This window comes from Tenrec ecaudatus, chromosome 7 (assembly GCF_050624435.1).
Source record: "Tenrec ecaudatus isolate mTenEca1 chromosome 7, mTenEca1.hap1, whole genome shotgun sequence".
NCBI classification, from domain to species: domain Eukaryota; kingdom Metazoa; phylum Chordata; class Mammalia; order Afrosoricida; family Tenrecidae; genus Tenrec; species Tenrec ecaudatus.
In genome coordinates, this window is record NC_134536.1 from 52,706,358 (window position 1) to 52,727,609 (window position 21,252).

The 21,252-nt window shown below is 42.4% G+C and overlaps 1 protein-coding gene across 1 annotated transcript in view; it reads left to right on the top strand.

Annotated features, from left to right (window-relative positions):
• The window catches only part of MCM9 (minichromosome maintenance 9 homologous recombination repair factor), a 104,957-nt gene that overhangs the window by 68,126 nt on the left and 15,579 nt on the right, over positions 1 to 21,252 (top strand). Inside the window, exons 9-11 of the mRNA XM_075554620.1 lie at positions 17,530 to 17,732; positions 18,292 to 18,495; positions 19,355 to 19,437. Of these exons, the coding sequence (XP_075410735.1) occupies positions 17,530 to 17,732; positions 18,292 to 18,495; positions 19,355 to 19,437 (490 nt within the window). The remainder of the gene's footprint in view (positions 1 to 17,529; positions 17,733 to 18,291; positions 18,496 to 19,354; positions 19,438 to 21,252) is intronic.

The following is a 21,252-nucleotide window of genomic DNA, read 5'->3' on the forward strand; positions in this document are numbered from 1 at the left end:
AAAATACCACTAGGGAAGAGCTGCCGCGTCAAAGCAGAGTCCGCCGTAGTGACACGAAGGCAGTGCAGCTTTCAAAATCTTGATGTGTTGATATGGCACGACTCAAAATGAGAAGAAACAGTAGTCAGTGTCCATTAGTAACAGGAGCATCAAATATACAAAGAATGAATTAAAGAAAATTAGAAGTTATCAGAAATGAGATGGGACACATTTTGATACTGGTGGATCTTCTAGACACGAGTTAGGTGCCCTGGTGACATATTGGGCTGCGATCTATGCGGTCAGTTATTTGAAACCGCCTTCTACTCCTGCAGAGTTACAGACTTGGGAACCCCAGTTCTAGCATGTCCTTTGGGGTCACTATGAGTCAAAATTTACTCGAAGGTAGTGAGTTTTTGTTTGAGAAATGTTAGTGAATTGAAATGTACTGGCATTAGCCACATACGGTTTATTGTGACCAGAAAGACACATTCAGAGGAATGGCATTGAGGTCATCATCCAAAGAACATTTCAAGAACTATCTTGAAATATAATGCTGTCTGTGATAGGATAACATCTATTCGACTCCCAAAAAGTCCAGTTAATACAACCCATTGTTCAAATTTATATACTAAAGGACTAACACCAGTGATGAAGAAATTGAATTCTACCAACTTCTTCAGTCTGAACTTGATCAAATGTACAGTCAAGATGTACTGAGATTTGCTGGTGATTGGAATATGACAGTTGGAAATAAAGAAGGATCTGTCTTTGGAAAATATGGCCTTGGTGATAGAACTTTATCTTATCTTACACTGCCCATGGGAATACTTTTATAGCAAGTTAATTGACAGCGAAACATGCAGACCTTGACACAATCATTTCAACTACTTCTATGGAAAGAGATAATGAAATCTTATCAGTCAGGAGAAGGCCAAGGGCCAATTGTGGAACAGACTATCAATTGCTCATATGCAGAAAATTAAAATGAGTCTGAGAGCCAAAGTATAACATTAAGTATATTCCATCTGAATTCGAGACCATCTGAACAACAGATTTGACGCATTAACCACTAATGACCAAACATCAGGCACGTTCTGATATGACATCAAGGACATTCTAAGTGGAAGAAGCAAACCTTCTCATGAAAAAGGCAAGACAGAAAGAAAAGAGCAAGATGAATGTCAAAAGAGACTGTGAAACTTGCTCTTGAATGGAGAGCAGCCAAAGGTTTAGAAGGAAATGGTGCCCGAGATGAGCAGAGGTTTGTCAAAGGGCAGCTGAGAAGACAACAGTAGAGGACTTTGGGAAATGCTCAAAGACCTGCAGTGAGAACAAAGAGACGCGCAGCATTTCTCAAGCTGAAAGAAAAACTCAAGTGTCAATACTGAGGGATTGTGTGGACAAGATATCGAACAATTGATGAAGCTTCAAAAGGAGATGGAGGGAATATACAAAGTCATGGTACCAAAAAGAATTGTTCAGCAGCCAACCATTTTAAGATGCAGAGTCTGGGCAAGAATGGATGACATCGGCAGGAGAAGTCCTAGTTTGAAGTCACTGACAGAATGCTGACCGCACTGTTTTCGCACTGAGATGTAGCCCTGGAGACGCTTACATCTGTACACAAAGACATTTGTAAGACAGCTACCTGGACACCAACTGAAAGAACTGTACACCCATTCCAGAGAAAGGTGGTCCCATAGAAGGGAACAACAGAAATTATGGAACAGTATCCCACATACGTAAAATTCTGCTGATGGTTAATTCAATGCTGGTTGTAGCACTACATTGCCAAGAACTCCCAGAAATGCAATGGGTGACTGAAGCAGACATGGATGCGGAATATCATTGCTGGTAACACATGAATCTTGGTTGAGAGCAAGTGTGAGAGACAAAGTCTTGCCATCCTTGCTTCTAAGGAGCTTCTGGCTATATTTCTTGCAAGACAGATTTGTTTGCACTGTTGACGATTCACGATATATTCAAAATTGACTATTCTTTGCCCCCCCAAAAAATATGCCATCAATTTTTCTTCCTTCTTCCATATTGATGGTTCAGCTGTCACAAGTACATGAGGCAAGTTTAAATACCATGGTGTGGGTCAGGTGCATGGTCGGCCACAAAGTTACATCTTTATTTTTAACTCTTTTGCAGTAAATATGTCCAGTGCAATCCTCCATTTGATTTCTTGACTTCTACTCCCATGAATCATAGCGACCATATGTATGACAGAATAAAACATTGCCTGGTCTAATACCATGCTCACAATCACTGTCATATTTAAGCCTGTTGTTGCAGCCACTGTGCCAATCCATCTCCCTGAGGATCTTCCTCTTCTAAGCCGAACTTCTACTTGACTCACCATGATGTCCTGCAGGAACACTATGAGTCAGAACTGACTCAACAACACCTGATAATGACAACATAATTTGTTGAATTTCAAGAATTAGATCTTTGTTTTCCTACAAATATTATAGTTAAATTAGTTTCCATATGCATTGAATTCAGCAGTTGCTCATTGACTGTCAGGTGCGGATGTTGGTGGCAATCTGTGTTGTTTCCTTTCCTTCCACCACTCCCACCCCCCACATAACTATTTCTGGATTCGTAAAGGCATTTTTACTATTTTATTATTATCATGCATTTGAAAAGGCACTCAGTGTTCCCTAAACATTGCATAATGGTGTAATTATGTAATGGTATTCAGTGATTTGTTCCTTTTCTTGTTTCTCCAAATAACCCTACCTTCTTGAGAGAGGTTTTTGTTGTTGTTGTTTTAATTGATCCATGTAGTGGAGATGTTTTTTAACTTCCTCATAAGGACGGTGCTTGGGGTCTGCACTGTACAGTCAGCCCATTTCGGCTTCTTTCCAGTGATACCAGGGCCACGATGTACTGACAGGCATTTAACAGTAGCTACTTTGGGTTCTGAACAAAATGTTTCCAGTGCTTGCTGGCCTCAAAATATATTTCAGTCAGAAACTTAGCATTTCTCATGATGTTCCAATTTTTAAATTTTATTTTACAGAGCACTTCTACTACCTGTTTTTCAATCTCTTCTCTTTGTGTTTTCAACTGAGAGGAGGTAGCTGGAAGCAGGAACAGATCTCGATTATCGAAGAAATCACTTTTTCTCCGAACATATTTTTCTTTCTGAATTTTAGATAAAATTACTTAAGATTACCAGTCTCCTCACTCAGTACAACAGACACTCAAGAACAAAAACAGCAGTAAATCTCCCTTTTATAAATAAGTGAAACTAAATTGTTAATATTTTTGTTGAAAAGGCAATTGATTATGGTGGAAAGACGTAAGCTTTGGGGTCATGGTGACCTAGATTCAGTTCTATTTGCCATTACTATTTTTTGGCCATGTGCAGGATAATCTCTGAGCCTGTGCTCACTTGTCTGTGAATTGGAATAACAATATCCTTCTCACAGAGATGCTCTTGACGACAATTGATGCGCCTCAACTCCTTGGCTCAGCCTGGTGGACAGGCAATGCATGGAAGCTATATATAGCTCCTTAAGTGTTTGTTGTAAGAATGTCTTTTAGCCTAAGATTCTCTTAAGCCAGGATGAGAAGATATTTATGACTCTTCAATATAATTATATTTTAAATATATATGAAAGTGTTACTGAGCTTATTTAAGTTTACAGAGTAGTTTTCTGGGTTTTTACATCAACAATAACAAAAAACGTACTAAGTAATATATACACATTTTTTACAGTTATTCCACCAAGTTATATACAGTCAGTGCATGTTCAAAAATCATTTGAATTAGATTTGTTGTATAGTTTGGAAAGAGGTTTTTAAATTTCTGTTTGTGTTCACTTTCAGTTTGCTTTTTCCAAACATAACATTCGTTTGATTAAATTGCATATTCTTAATTTGTAAAATGTGGTTCAAGAATCAAATTATATTAACTATTATAAAATAGAAAATTCCATTCTCACCTTGACCCTTTCCCATAGATATTTTTCTCATGGGTTTCTGATTTATCCTTCCAATATTTCTTTTTCCAAAAGAAACAATAACACGAGTAAGAGAGCATGTGTGTGACTGTATGTACGAAAGAGAATCTCATCACTTTGATACTCACAAGATAAAGCACCTACTCCTAACCTGTCAACTGTCCTACTCCAGCATTTCACATTTATGGAATTTCTAAAAACAGTTTTTAAAAATTACTATCCTACTACTTTTCACATTAAGAATATATATATATATATATATATATATATATATATATATATATATATGGCAATAATGAACATTGAGGGGCAAGACGAGTAATACTGACTCTGATGGTTAAAGTTGTATATCAACTTGCCCCGGCCATGCGTCTTAGGTTTGGGCGTTCTGTGATCAATTGAGATGGTGGGTTTGGTGAAAAATATTGAAAGCTCCGTGGACTGCAGGAAGTACAGCCAGAATGCTCCTTAGAAGTGAGACTAGTAAGACTTTGTTTCACATGCTTTGGACAAAGTGCTGTCTTGACCATTTGCTGAAAAGAGCATATCAAGCTTGGTAACTTAGAGAGTGAGCAACATAGAGGCAGACTGTCAATAAGACGGATTGCCACAGTGACTGTCCTACTGGGCTCAAAGTTAACAATGTGAGGCTGGCATAGGACCAGTCAAGGTTCCATTCTGTTGTAGATAGGGTCTCTCTCAGTTGAAACTGACTCATTGGCACTTAGCAACAATGACAATATGTATATACTTCTTAATAACTTTATTACTCCTATTTAAGGATTATATGCATAATAGTGTCTACTGTTATTGCCTTACACTCTCGTTTACCTCCCAATGTCATGTTTGCTTTGATCAAGTATGCTGACCTCCACCTTACTGTGTGAGGTAGTTTATTGTGCCAACCTGGCTGATAAACACGTGGGGTTAATTGAAGGGCAGAGGGATAAATGGATCAGTGAGCCTCGCCTTTCTAGTTCTTGGATCTCTTGCTTTGTGATGGTTGGACCAGGGTGCAGCTGCCTGAGCCAGTTCCTGCTTCAGCTGGCAAGGCTCACTTCCTGTAGGACATCCCTAAGGAGAAGCCACATGGACCTACCCGGATGCAGCCCTCCACCGCTGAGATGCTTACACATTCACTGACTCGGCTTTCCTCCTGCTGTTGGCGTCATTGTGTGTGTTTTGTGAGATGGAGGAGGACTTTGTGGATTGGTGTTGACATATAGGTTAATGTTGGACTTGTGGGCTTGGGCAGCGCTGGGTTGGAGTGTTTTCTTGATGCGCACTTATCTCTTACACATGAGTTTCTGTGAATTTGTTTCTCTAAAGTACCCAGACGAACACACTGTGTTTTGCTTTTCTCTTCACCCAGGGTTCAGAGATTTTAAATTTCTGACTTGGGATGTTGAATTTCTCATTTTAGTACATGAACTGGTTGTTTATGGATATGCAATTGGAAGTCATGATATTGTATTATATACTTTCTGACCTTTCTGAGATTTTAAGGGGGGGGTGGGCAGGTGACATGGGATTTTTATCAACTGAGGAATTTTGATTTTTATAGTATCTTTATGTGAATGTTGCATATTACTTCTGTCAATTTTGAAGTGTTTTACTTATTAAATCATTGATAAAAGATATATTCTGTAAGTGAAGTTCATAATGTATTCTTCTGATTTTGTGATTCTTGTTTTCTATAGGGTCTTTATTATTAATTGCTTGCCTCATTTTTCTCCTGATTACAAAGACCCAAGAGACTTTTGCCCCTTGCAAATCATCTTCTCCTCCCTAAAACTGTCACCTCAGATCCCAGCCACTTTGAGGACCCTCTTGATATTCCTTTGTCATCTCTATTTTGATTCAGAAGCTTACAAACCTATTGTCAGCATTTCCCCGCTCCCTGGGGGGCTCTTACCTTCTGTAATAATTTTATCTGTGTTTCACATCCAGAAGAATCCATTACTCCTTCCTCTTTTTCAACCTCCACTTATCTTTTTATTCCAACATAGGTTCTAGAGCTAGCTTTGCTAATTTTTAATGTCTTTTCTGTTTTCACTTCTAAATTGAAGTTTATAATATTCTCCTTGTTTTAGTAATGTCTTTTAGTTTTATGAGTCTTGTTTTTAAGTTCTTTTTCATGTGTATGCATAAAGTGGAAGATGTCTTGAGATGTTTGGATATGAGCAGCAGCCTTTGTCCTATATTGTTGTTTGTGTTGTTGGTTGCCACTGAGTTGATTCCGACTCATAGTCTCATAGTGGACGCTGTGTGCACAGAAGGAAACCCTGCCCGGTACGGAACCACCCTCACAGTTGGTCTTAAGTTTGAACCCTTGTTGCAGCTCTTGTGTCAGTCCATCTTGTCAAGGTCATTTCTCTTTTTGATCACCCCACGACTTCACCAAGCATGATGTCTTTCTCCAGGGATTGGTCTCGCCTAACAACGTGTCCAAACATCATTTTATTATAGGTTTGCTTTTGTCGGCGTTTAACTGTAAAAATGGACTGCTGGTCAATGTCCTGTATTTTTACAAAACATTTACTAATTTTTTCCATGACTCTTATTCAAGAAAAGGGATTGGAAAATCTAGTGGTGGTGGTGGCGGCGGTGGTGGCGATGTTGTGGTGGTGGTGTGGTGGCGGTGGTGTGGTGGCGGTGGTGTGGTGGTGGCGTTGGTGTGGTGGTGTGGTGGCGGTGGTGTGGTGGTGGCGGTGGTGGTGGTGGCGGTGGTGTGGTGGCGGCGGTGTGGTGGTGGCGGTGGTGTGGTGGTGGTGGTGTGGTGGCGGCGGTGGTGGGGGTGGTGGAGGTGGTTGTGGTGGAGGTGGAGGTGGCGGTGGCAGTTGTGGTGGTGTGGTGGCGGTGGTGGCGGTGGCGGTGGTGGCAGCGGCAGCAGTGGTGAGGAAGGAAAGAAAGGAAACACTGCCTGATCCTGCGCCTCTCTCATAATTCTTGTTAGGTTTGAGACCAGTGTTGCAGTCACAGTGCCAGTACATCTTGTGGAGGGACTTCCTCATTGACTCGAACCCTCTGCTTTACCAAGCCTGATGTCCTCTTCCAGAAAATGGTGTCTCCCAACAACATGTCTAAAATGTCTCTGCCTCCTAACCTCTAAGGAGCATTCTTGCTATACTTCTTCCAAGACAGAAATGTTGTCCCTCTGTCAGTCCGTGGTACTTTGAATGTTCTTCACCATAACCATAATTCAACTGCGTCAATTCTTCTGTGGACTTCCTTATTCATTGTCCTTTCACATGCCTGGGAGGCAATTAAAAAGACCAAGGCTTGGTCAGGCCTACTGTGGTCCTCAACATGACAACTTGGCCCTTCAGCACTAGAGTCTAGCATAGCCAATTGCCCCACCTAGCAAGTCATTTAATTTTGGACTGCTGCTTCGATGAGTAATAATTGGATCCAAGTAAAATTGAATTCTTGACAACCTCGATCTTAGAGAAAAGATTTGTCGTGATGTTTTCTGTTGATCGTGTTGTGGTGATTTATGTTTTCTGTATGCTAATCTATAATCTATACTGAAGTCTTTTATCTTCGTCTGCCTATCCAGAATATTAATTAGCCTTCTACAAGTCCTGATGACACATTCTTCACATAGTCCGGCTTCTGATAGTATTTGCTCAGCGTACAGATTGAATAAGTATGGAGGAAGATGTGACCCTGACGTCTACTTCTGATTTAACCGCACAGTATTTTCTTGTTCTGTTCACATGACTGCCTCTCCTCAGCCGAAGTACCAGTTCTACATGAGGACGATGAAGGGCCCTGGAATTCCCTTTCTTCTCCGTGTCACTGGTAGTTGGTTGGGATCCACACAGTTGACCTTTGCGTGTTCAACAAACCCAGATGAACATCTTTGAGGCCTTCTCTGCTTTCAGCCAAGAGCAGTCTGACAGCCCTTATCCTCTCCAGTGTCTGCCTTACATTTCTGGCAACTCCCTGTCAATTTACAGCTGTATCCAGTTTTTAGTAATGTTCAGCAAAATTTTGCTTGCATATATTAATGACATCGTTGGATAAGTTCTGCATTCTTCTGGGTCACCTCTATTTTGGAATGGGTACAAATGTGGATTTCTTCCAGTGAGTTGACCAGATAACTGCATTCCAAACTTCTTGGCATAAACTAGTGAATGTTTTTAGTGCTTCATTAGCTTATTGAAACATTTCTGTTCGTGCCATCAATTCTTAGTGCCTTGTTTTTCACTAAAGACTTCAGTGCAGCCTGGGGGTTTTCCTTCAATACCATTAATTGTTAATCATGTGCTACAGTCATGATTTGACATTGACCAATTTTGGGGGGTACAACAACTGTGTATTCTTTCTACCTTCGTTGCTTCCTGCATCATTCAATATTTTGCCCTTGGAATCCTTCAATACAGCAGTGCGTGGTTTGAATTTTTTTTTAATTCCTTCTGCTTGAGATGTGCTGCGTGTGTTCTTCCTTTTAACCTTATAACTTCAAGTCTTTGCACATTTCATTATCATACACTACCTTGTTTTCTTGAACTGTACTTCGAAAATTTCTGTCCAGCTCTTTAATTTCATCTTGTCTTTCATTTGCTTTAGCTACCCCACATTCAAGAGCAAGCTTGAGTCTCTTCCGATATCCACTTTGAGCTATTCCTTCTTGTATGGTATTCTTGATGCCATCCTACAGTTTGTCAGGTCTTCTGTCATTACTACATGCTGAATCAAATCTGGTCTTGAGATGTTCTGAAGTGGGATATACTGAAGGTTGCTCTAATGGACTTGTTTTAATCTTTGTCAGCTTCAACATGAACCTGCATATATGAGGATTTGACCATCTGTTCCATATTCAGCTCCTGATCTTGTTTTACATGCTATCAAGGTTCTCCATCATCTCTTCCCATAAGTATAGGCACTAATTTCTGTCTATTCAATCTAGCAGAGTTCAATGCATAGTCACCATTTGTGTCTGTGGTAGTTAGATAATCTGGTGTCAATTTGAGACTATTCAGAGTGAAGGGGTGGAGTCTAGCCTGTCAATAAGGTTGCAGCTTGATGACCTCATTTGGGAGGTGGCAAACAGAGATAAATAGAGGCCAGATACAGGCTCACTTCCTGTGAGACACTCCTATTGATAAGCCACATGGAGCCAGAGCCCTGGAGCTAAAAGAGCCAGGTGGAGACCCATGCCAGTGTGAAGCTGCTTCCACCACCACTGGATCCACAAGACTTTTCACCCACTGGCCTGTGATCTTCCTGCATTCAGCATGGCTGCGTGAGTCTAAAGAAGAATTTATGGAGTCGTATTGATGTGTGGGGTAATAATAGGATTTATGGACTTGATCTGGACTGGGCTGGGATATTTTCTTTTTTTAATCGTTTTATTAGGGACTCATAGAACTCTTAATCACAATCCATAAATACATCAATTGTGTAAAGCACATTTGTACATTCATTGCTCTCATCATTCTCAAAACATTTGCTCTCCACTTAAGCCCCTGGCATCAGCTCCTCATTTTCCCCTCCCTCCCCCTCCCTCACGAACCCTTGATAATTTATAAATTATTATTTTGTCATATCTTGACCTGTCTGCCGTCTCCCTTCACCCACTTTTCTGTTGTCCATCCCCCAGGGAGGAGGTCACATGTAGATCCTTGTAATCGCTTCCCCCTTTCCAATCTATCCTCTCTCTACCCTCCCAGTATCGCCACTCACACCACTGGTCCTGAAGGGATCATCTGCCCTGGATTCCCTGTGTTTCCAGTTCCTATCTGTACCAGTGTACAAACTCTGGTCTAGCCAGACTTGCAATGTAGAATTCGGATCAGGACAGTGGGTTGGGTAGGCGAGCATTTAGGAACTAGAGGAAAGTTGTGTTTTTCATCGTTACTATATCACACCCTGACTCTGCTCATCTCCTCCCTGAAACCCTTCTGTAGGGGGATGTCCAGTGGCCTTTGGATCTCCACTCCACACTCCCCTTCATTCACAATTATATGATTTTTTGTTTTTTGATGCCTGATACCTGTTCCCTTTGATACCTCGTGATCGCACAGGCTGGTGTGCTTCTTCCATGTGGGCTTTGTTGCTTCTGAGCTAGTTGGCCACTTGTTTACCTTCAAGCCTTAAAGACCCCAGATGCTATATCTTTTGACAGCTGGGCACCATCAGCTTTCTTTGCCACATTTGCTTATGCACCCATTTGTCTTCAGCGATCCTGTCATGGAGATGAGCACACAATGATATGATTTTTCTTTCTTTGATGCCTGAAAACTGATCCCTTCAGCACCTCGTGATCACACTGGCTGGTGCGCTTCTGGGATGTTTTCTTAATACACAGTGGCTTTCGATATAAAGTTATCTCTTACACACATATATGAGTGTTCTGAATTTGTTTTCCTACTCAACCCAGACTAACACAATGTCCTTGAAACATGGTATTTTCAGTAAAGTCATTGGTCTTGTTGAATTCTGACATATAGTCTCTAGTTTCATTTCTCTAACCACAGCCATATTTTCCAACTACTGATCCTTCCTTTGTTATTCACATTCCAATTACCAATAATAATTCATGTAATTTGATTGCATGTTTGATCAATGGCAGACTGAAAAGTTGGTAATATTCTTCCATTTTTTTTCATCATGAGCTTTTGTGGTTGGTTTATAAATTTGAATAAGAGTTGAGTTCCCTTGTAGGCAACTATGTATCATACTATTACAGATAGCATTGCACTTGAGGTAGATCTTGAAATGTTCCATTTGACAATGATGCAATGCCGTTCTTGAGTATGCTATTCCAGGCGAGTGAACCATGTGGTCATCTGACTCAGAATTGCCAGTGCCAGTCCGTTTCTGCTCACTCATACCTAGGATCTCCATCTTAATGCATGCCGTTCAGTATTGTACTGTCTCCAGTTTTCCTAGATTCGTACGTGGTACATTCCATGTTCTTCTTATGAATGGATATTTGCAGCTGTTTCTTCTCCTTTCGAGTCATTCTCCCTCAGCAGAGGAATGTCCCAAAGCTTTGCTCAATCAGCTTTATTAAAGTTCACTCTAGTTTGAGGAGGCAGCTCTTCCACAGTGTTTTTAGTGCCTCCCAGCCTGACAGACTCATCTTCCAACACTGCATCTAACAACCTCCCACTGTTATGGAGCCCTGGTTACATAGGCTATGACGTGTTGGACTGCTAACCACGAGGTCTGCAGTTTGAATCTACCAGCTGCTTGCAGGGAGAGAGAGAAAACTTTCTGTTCCACAACTTTGGAAATCCACTGGGGCAATTCAACTGTCCTATGGGACACGGGGATTCTAAATTGACTGGATGGCAATGAGGTTTTTTTGCTTTGTTTTGTTCTTTTTTTGTGTGTGTAAATCTCTCAGAGGTGGAGATTCCATCTTTGTAGTCTGTTCTTATTGTGAAAGCTCTATTGAAGCCTGTTTAATTTGGGGATCTTGCTACGATACGAACTGTGGATGGCATAGCCTCTAATTCCACAGCAACACACGAGCCAGCAGGTTGACAAACAGAGAGGCAAATGGTGATAGTGTTGTTTTTAGGGCCCATCAAGACGGTGTTAGCTCACAGCAACAGCACATATATAACAGAAGAAAACACTGCCTGGTCCTGGACCATCTAAACTGTCCTCATTTTTGAGCCCATAGTTGCAACCACTGTGTCAATTATCTTATTGAAGTCCTTCTTTAAGGGCCCATCTCTCTTGATAACTTTTCCAAAGCACATGAGATGAAGTCTTGCTATCCTTGCCTCTGAGGAGCATTCTGGCTGTCCTTCTTCCAAGACTGATTTGCTTGTTCATTTGGCAGGCCATGGTGCTTCAGCGTTATTCTTCTTCAGCACCTTAATTCAAATGCATCGATTCTTCTTGGTTCATCCTTATTCAGTGTCCAACTTTCACTTGCATATGAGATGTTTGAAAATACTTGGCTGGGGTAAGGCTTACCTTAGTCCTCAAAGTAACTTCCTTGCTTTTCAACACTTTCAAGAGGCCTTGTACAGCAGAGTTACCCAGTGCAATGCGTCATTTGGATCTCTTGGCTTTTGCTTCAATCAGCATTCAAACAAGAGAAGATCCTTGGCAACTAAATCCTTCTGTCTTTTCTCCATTTTTCATAATGTTGCTTATTGGTCCAGTTTGTGAGGATTTGGGTTGTGTGCACACTGAAGGCTACAGTCCTTGATCTTCATCAACAAGTACTTCAAGCCCTCCTTCCTTCATCAAGTAAGGTTGTGCCATCTGCATATCTCAGGTTGTTAATAAGCCGCCATATTCTTCTTCCTGTACTCCAGCTTCTAGATTATCCCCTCAGTTTACAGAGTAAATAAGTATGGTGAGAGGATGCAATCCTGACACATACCTTTCCTGATTTGAAACCACATGGCAGTCCCCTGTTCTGTTCATACAACTGCTTTTTGATCCATCTTCAGGTTCCGCATGAGCACAATATAATGTTCTGGGATTCCCAGTCTTCTCAATGCTATTCAGTTTGTTATGGTCCACACAGTTGAATGCCTTGACATAGTCAATAAAACACAAGTAAACATCTTTCTGGTATTCTTTTCTTTGAGCCAAGATCCATCTAACATCAGCATTAACAGCCCATGTTCCATGTTCTCTTCTGAATCAGACCTGAACCTCTGACAGCTCCCTATCACTGTATGGCTGCAACCATTGTTGGATGAACATCAGCACAATTTTACTTGCATGTGATGTTAATTAAATTGTTCTATACTTTGAGCATTCTGTTGGGTCACCTTTCTTTGCAATGGGTACATATACAGAACTCTTCTAATCAAGGTCAATTGACAGCCCACTCTCTGCTTCTTCTCCATCCAAAGTAGCCCAGTCCTCAGTCCCAGGTTGTAGGCAACTTTGAGGCAGGGGTCAGTTCATTCAGCCAGGCCTCTGTGTTAAGTCCATTTGGTATAGCCCCTAGGTTGAGCCATGCTGCCTGCAAGGTTGGCTTCCAAGGTCACCATGGTGCTTAGTTCATGGCATAGTTCACCGAAGGTTTGGTAGAAACGTATTCGCAGTGTCTGCCTGGACATAAAATCAGGTCCATTGTTTCCCCAATTCCCTACAATCATTGTTTAACATTCTTTCCCGATGTGAGGATACTTCCCAAGCACCCCACATATTCACCAACAGGACTATCCAGGTCTCCTCCAAAATGTAGGTGCTCCCCTCTTCTGGTCTAACCTTGCATTTCTAGCAAGGTTCTCCTTCCATTGCTGTGGGGAGACCATTGATTTGCCTCAGCCTTGTCTCGATTTGTACAGCCTCAAGTGAGTAGTCTCCTCCGACTTCCCCCCCTTGAAGGAGTGACCCCGGACACTGAGGTCTCCTCCTTCAAGGTGGTGCCCATGAGGTGCATAAATGGGAGGTGATGCATGCTTCGTGGCTGTTAGGAAGCCTTCTCGCCTTCTGTTCAGGGATTGGTCCCTAAGATTTCTTTAATTGCTGTTTCTCCTTTTGGTAGTGGGCTCCTACAATACTTGTCCTTTTGTGATAGACTTACTTCACTCAGCATAATGGTCTCCCGGTCTTTCCATCTCCAGTGCTTTCCTTACTGTCTTTTAGGGATGCACAGTATTCCATTGTGTGGATGTCCAATAGTTCCTTTGTTCTTTCTTCTACTGTTGGGCATTTGGGCTGTGTCCCGTTTCTTGCTACTCTAAGCTGTGCTGCTATGAACATAGGAGAGCACACCTCCACTAGTGTGTCTCTTCTTTCCTTAGGGTACAGGTCCTATTAGTGCTATTGCTGGATCCTATGGGATTTCAATTCCCAGTTGCTTTCAGTTTCACCATAGTTTTCCATAGTAGCTATATGTATTTACAAGTCCACCAACAGTCTACAAGTTCCAGTCTCTACATTCTCTCTGACATTTGTTGTTTTGGTTTTGATTTTTAATTTGGGCTAGCATTGTGGGTATAAAGTAGTACCTATCTCACTGTGGTTTTAATTTGCATCTCCTTAGTGGCTAGTGATGGCGATCATTTTTTCATGTGTTTGTTAGCCATTTGTACTTAATTTTTGATGAACTTCCCATTCGTGTCTTTTCCCCCTTACTTAATTGGGTCTCTTGTTATTTTCTGATTGAACTGTTGTAGAACTCTATATATTTTGGTAAGTAGCCTTTTGTCCGATGAGTCGTTGGTAAAAATGTTTTCCCAATCTGTGGGCTCCCGTTTCCACATGTCACTTTTTATGCACCACAGAGCATTAACTGCACACATACTGTGGTTGAGCTTGTTCCACGTAATGGTTCTCGCTTTGCAAATTACTTTCTGAGTTGAGGTTAAGCTTTACATTGTGCTTTCCTGTCATGGACATATGTACTTGTAAGTGTAAGGTAGTCGAGAGGCTCCAGAGACCAAATCAGTCTAATTAGAGCAGACAAACTTTATTGGAGAGAAAAACCCAGCCTGGGCAAAGTTTTACGGTCCACAGTGTCTAGGCCGGGGGAGTCACGCCCTAGGCTATAGGGGTGGTACTTATATGGCCAGAGAATGTGTGACTGGGCTGTTTTGAGTCCAGATAAGGTAAAACAGTCAGGGATTGGGAGATACAGATATGTCTGAGTTTCTGGAATGTAAGGTGTCTTCCTGGTCCTGGGTGTATTCCTGTGGGTGCAGAGCGGTGGGCCAAGAACAAAGCGGGCACTGAGCCAAATGGGCCGTGAACAAAACAGGCCGTGAGTAAAAGAAAGACAAAAACTTGCAAAGCTGCTGACAAGTTACATAGTTCTGGTCAGCTCCACACATGTGTGTGGGAGTTTGAAAGCCACTTGCTGCTAGTTGTGTCAGCCAGCTCTGGTCAGCTCCGCACAGGTGGGGGAGATTCAAGGTCACTTGGTGCTAGAAGCAGGCCTGGCATTGATCCAGCCATACAGTAAGTGCATGTCATAAGCCATGCCCCCCCCCCCATCATTCAGATGTCCAGGCGACCATGGCTTCAGTGTGGTTTCTGCAGTGTTATGAATACCTTGTATGCCCAGTGCACACTGTGATACAGTGTGGAGTGTTTGTGAGAGCCCTGGAAGTGCCGTCAACTCCGAGGGAGAAGGAAGGCTCCTGGGTAGGTTTGTACAGTCTCAAGAACCCTACATAGCATCACTGCGGGGCATCATTAACTTGATGACAGTGGCTTATGTGTTTTTCATTATGGTAGTGATCAAAATATAGGACTTATTAAGTCAGTACACATTTGAGAAGAAGATTCTGCCCTCCTTTTCTGGATCATATCTGCTTGAATAGCAGCAAAGGCCTTTTAAGACTGAATGTTGGGTTTCCTTGGCAAAAACTCAAGTCTCTGATTCCTTTACTTTCAGTCATCTGCATATTCCAACATCCAGAGCTCTTTTTGTGATATAATTCTCAAATCTCATTTGCTGAGTTTTTTGTCTTGTTTTGTTTCCTTCCTTCTTTGCCTTGATGACTGTGTGTTCCAACTTAGTGCTGGTTACATTAACACCTCTAAAGCTTAACATGAGTCATTCTATTCAACTGAAAATTTACTGGACCTTTGTTGTTCTAAATCTGGGACCTTAAAGAAACTACCGCCCCCACCCCACCCTCCACCCACCTGCCCTTCAAAGCCTAAAATCCTGGAGCTTTCTCCAGAATCAAGAGGAGGCCCTGAGCTGAGAAGGGGGGAAAGAGAGCATGAGCCTTAGGGGGAAATCCACCCCCCACTGGAAAGAGAGGTCCTTTCTGTGTTTTAATGAATGTTTTCTTGTGCCATTTTTTTTTTTACAAATCAAGCTCCTCCAGCCTCCTTCCATCTCCGGGTATGATGAGGTAACGGCCAGAGCCAACTGGAAATAGACACGGAATTAGACTACTGGGGGCAGGGAGCCCATATAACTAAAAATGGGATTGAACAGAGAGATCCAAATTGACAGAGAAGAGTTTTTACGAGTTTTGCTGTTGATGAATTTTCCACATGTATTTTGAGGACTTGCCTGTCATGAATAAGTTGGAAAGCCCTATGTTACGTCCATCTTGATGCCCTGCTGCGCCAAGTCCGCCATGCAGACCCTGTCCTAGGCCTAGCCCCAGCCAGCCTGGTCACCCATAGCCGCTGCTGCTTTAGGCAAAATCAGGTCTTCTCCACTCCTGCCCTCTTGGTTTCTTCCCCTTCTCTCTTTCTCTTATTTCTTTCATCTTAAAATAAAATTGGAACAGGATAAATGAACACAAAGAACGTTTTTACTATGGCTACTGACCGTGCTCCAAAACCACACTTCTGGTACACACACACACACACACACACACACACACACGCATGCACTCAGTAACACACAACCTACAATAGTATAACAAAATTGTGTACTGAGCAAAAAAATACTGAAATCTGAACTGTATGAAAAACATGGCAATGGAGTTAGAGACTCAATAACTGCCTGCAATATGTAGATAATACAGCCTTGCTTTCTGAAAGTGAAGAAGATTTGATGTAGTTTCTGATGAAGACCAAAGACTACAGCCTTCAGTATGTATTATGTCTCAGCATAAAGCAAAAATCCTCACAGCTGCACCAGCTAACTACTTTATGATGAGCAGGAAAATGATTGTAGTTGCCAAAAATGTCATTGTGCTTGGACCCACGATCAACAAGCGTGGAAGCAGCAGTCAAGCCATGGGCCTGTTGGACTGGGTGTGCATGCTGCGCAAGACCTCTGTAACGTGTCACTTTACAAACTAAAGCATGTATCTAAGCTGTGGTAGTTTTGGCCACCTCATGTGCATGCAAAAGCTGGACAGTGATAGGAAGATGCTCAACAAGATGGATTGACAAAAGAGCTGCAACAATGGGCTCAAATATAGCAGCCGTTGTGAGGACAATGCAGGACGCGGCAGTGTTTCATTCTTTTGGATAAAGCGTCAAATGAGTAGGAGCCCACTTGATGGGACCTCACAGTGACAACAATGTCGTCGTCATAGCTAACGCTTCCAGGAACAGTAGCTATGTTGGGTTAATTTTATAACCACCTCAACACCTACCAGAGCAGTGGCTCTCAACCTGCCTAATGCTGTGACCCTTTCATACAGTTCCTCATGCTGTGCTGACCCCCAACCATAAAACTAATTTCATTGCTACTTCATAACTAATTTTGCCACTGTTAGGAATCGTAATGTGAATATCTGATATGCAGCATGTATTTTCATTGTTACAAATTGAACATAATTAAAGCATTGATCTCAAAGCAATATGTAATTCTATATTGTGCACTATTTATGTGTTTTCCGATGGTCTTAGGCAACCCGTGTGAAAAGATCATTTGACCCCCAAAGGGGTTGCGATCCACAGGTTGAGAGCCGCTGAGCTAGAGGTGTCTGCTCATAGTAGAGGCATAAGAAGTGTCATAGGAACAGACCCTTCAAAGGGTCACTAAGAGGCTTGTTTGAATATACTGCATTTGAAGTCAATTTTTGTCACGTCGTATTATTCCATGGTTTCTGTCACATAGATTTTCAAGGTACAAAAAAAATCCCTGGTTATTAACAAGCTTAATCTTGGTTTTATTTGGATTTCCTTAGTCATTTAATTGTTTCTTCTCTTTTGATAGTCTCGTGTGTAAGCTTAACACAAGGACCACGATTCTGGCAGCAACTAACCCCAAAGGCCAGTATGACCCCCAAGAGTCTGTGTCTGTGAACATCGCACTGGGTAGCCCACTCCTAAGCCGATTTGACCTGATTCTTGTTTTGCTTGATACCAAGAATGAAGACTGGGATCGGATCATTTCCTCCTTTATCTTAGAAAACAAAGGTAGGTGAAGGGACAAAAAGTATTCAAGTGTTCAAGGTGCCCTAACAGGACGATAGAGAAATGATTAGCTAGAGAGCCCTAAGTCAGTAGTGCCCCAAAGAAGGGAGAGAGAAATAGGGCCTTTCTTTCCCTGCATGGATGAATGGGGAGCTCTCGTCTTTGTGAAGCATGCCCTTTGTCCTGAGAGGGTCAAGCCTGAGCTGTGCGAGTGCCACTCACCTCTTGCACTCAAAGAAACCAGGATGGAGGTTTGCATTCATAAATGTGGGCTTCTCTTTATAAAGTAAATTAGATTTTCTCTTGAGTACGATTTATGACTAGAGGACAGACCATAATTATTTTGAAGAATGTTAAGCTTGGAGCAAGCTTGCCTTTATTACACTTTGATCCTAAGACTGCTCATCCTAAAACGGTGTGCTCCGGAAAGAGGGAGTCCACCTTTAATCACAAAACCCGGAGATCATCTTTTTAAAAATGAGTGCAAAAACTCTGTCACGTCTTTAAGATGAGATGTTTGCCTAGTCTTGAAAACCATTGATCCAGTGCCTAATACACACAGGTTGCCCAAGCACATCAGAGAAGCTCTGGAGCATGGAAAAGATGAAAACCTACTTCTGCCTCATTAGGAATCTGCAGCCCACGCTGTCTGACGTGGGCAATCAAGTTCTTCTCCGGTACTACCAGATGCAACGGCAGAGTGATTCCCGGAACGCAGCCCGCACGACCATCCGCCTGCTGGAGAGCTTGATCCGATTAGCAGAAGGTTTATCTCACGTAACAAAAGATCTTTTTATTGAGTGCCTCCTGTCTGGAAGGCTCGTTGGATTCAAAGAGGAATTAGAATAGCCCTACACGAAGTTGACTCAATGGCACACAACAGCAACAAAAGTTCCCAGAGTTGCTATCCAGGGGACTCTGTGACGGAGCCATGTGTGTCTGTGTCGGGCGGCACTGTGCTCTCAGAAGCAGTTCACCAGGGCCGCCTTCAAACTGCCCACCCTTCAGCTAGGTGAAGCACTTAGCCATTTGTGCCACCCAGGCACTCCTAAGGCTCTCGTAAAACAACAGCAGCAGCAACAAGCCAGACTCGCTGCCTTTGAGTCGATGCTGACTCATAGTCACGACTCACAGCCACCCTGGAGGATGGGGAGCAGCTGCCCTGTGCATGTCCCAGACTGTAACTCTTTACAAGAATAGAAAGCACTGTCTTTCTCCTGCCGAGCGGCTGGTGGTTTGGAACTACTGACCTTGCGATTAGCAGCCCAACGAGTAACCATGATGCCACCTACTGAAAAAATGTTTTTGTATTGGTAGAAGAATTTAGAAGCTGAGGACCAAAAGTTGTCGAGTATTAAATATGTATCCATAGCCCCTTCCTCCTCCCGAACCCGGAGTAGTTTTTCACATAAATATGCATCATTGCCACAAACAACACAGAAAAATGTAGGGTCCCTGTTAGAGAAACGATCTAGTTCAAGTTACACTTTTTGTGTAGCTCATCATAAAGTACGCTTTGGGGGAGTGGGAATTCAGGTGGAGACGTGTCTTTGTCACCTCGAGTAGCATTTTCAGAAAAGAAGAATTCCCATCTTTACAGCTTTGAATGCTGTTTGCTCCCTTAGCTCACGCGCGCCTGATGTTCCGGGACACCGTGACGCTGGAAGACGCTGTTACAGCCGTGTCAGTAATGGAGTCCTCCATGCAGGTATGTGGTCCGCACACCTGAGCTCCAGTTACAGCTTTCTGGGGGAGAAGAGGTTATTGTTATTATTTTTAATCTTGTTGAGAATGTACACAGCAAAACCTATACCAAACCACCATTCTTACACTTACAAGTCAGCGACATTGTCTGAGTAGAGTTGTTCTCCTTTGCTGAGTTCCTCTTGCATGAAGATCAACTCCCTGCCCCACAAGGTTCTGGTCTTTTGAGTGTTGATGCCTCATCCAGGTATAGATAGTCTTGTTTGTTTTTTTAACTTTTTGTTGTGATTTGCGTGAAAGTTTACAAACCATGTTGGTTTTCCGGTTTGTCAACATTGCTTGCATTCCCCCCCAACCCCCCCCCCCCCCCCCCCCGTGGAGCAACACTCTTCCTGCTTCCTCCCGGTGTTTCCTAGTTTCATTCATCTGCTTTTTTTCTACCGATTCCTGCCTTCTGAGCTTAATCGCTGGGCACAAGCTGCCTTTGGGATCTTGATGGTCGATTGTTCCAAGGAGCAGGTATCCTTCTGCGCCCGGGTCTCTATGGGCTTGAACTTGAATCAGTCGGGGCGAGTGCAGTAAGCAACTTGAAGGTTGAATAGAGGCCACTCTCTCAGTGGTTTCACTAGTCTCTATCAGACCAGAAAGCCTGGTCTTTTGCTATGGCTTGGAGTCTTGGCCCTCATCTTTCTCTTCCCCTCTCCAGGACTTTCTGTCATGGTGATCCCATTCAGAGTGGTCAGCAGTGGGAGCCAGGCCCTACTTTGTGTGTCTCCTCTCAAGGTGCCTTTGGCCCATTTGTCTTTGGACTGCCTGTTTCCATGCATCTTTGATGATCTTTGCTCTTTGCCCCTTAAATAGCTGCTCACTAGCTCTGAAGATCGCAGTCACTACCCAGACCACAGCGGGATGCAGGACAGTCCTCCAAGACTGCGATCCTAAGACCCCAACCTTCTGGCTCATTTCCTCAAGGTTTTTGGTTATGGCTAGGAATTTTCCATAAGTTTGCCCCCGATTTCTCTCCTACATATGAATGTATTTATAGCACATACAGATAGATACCAAGCTACTAGTACATGGTTGTGGGTGTAACCCCATATGCCAACCCAATCCTGTTCAGCTTGCCTATCTGCCTGCGTATGCACTCTGAGATCATTGTTTGTTATCGCTGACATTTGTGATGGTGCATGAATAGTACCTCCCTTTGTTGTCTGTAACTCCTGTTCACCTCTCCTTGGCTTTCTGTGCCTTAGTGACTGTGTGGATTGTCTCCTTAGGTATGTTGCGTTCCCCTTTACAGAAATTAATATTTCTATCAACCTGATTTCCTCCTGCTTCCTTCCCCATCCCTGTAACATTAAAGAATATTCTTTTCTGTATGTAAACCTTTTTTATAATCACATGCTTCATACAATACTCGTTTTTGGTCATTTCACTCAGTGTAATGTTCTCCAGATTCACCTATGTTGAGGTAGTGAATTGACTCTTTTGTTTTCCTTTCATATTGCCTCATTGATAAACACTTAGGTTATTTCTCTTTTCTACTGTGAAAAATGGTTCACTAAACATGGGTGTACATATATCTACTCACTTCGTCTGCTTTTTCTCCAGGATATGTAAGGGGGCTTCAAAGAGTTTTGGGGACAAAATTCCATGATCTGTTCATTCCATTTTTTACAATCATTTTGAAGCCCTTTTATATACCTAGTTGTGCTGGACCAAATGGCATTTTTATTTCCGACTTTTTAAAAAAGCACCATATTGCTTTCCACTGTCATTGTACCATTTGACAGTCTCATCAACAATGTATGAGACTTCG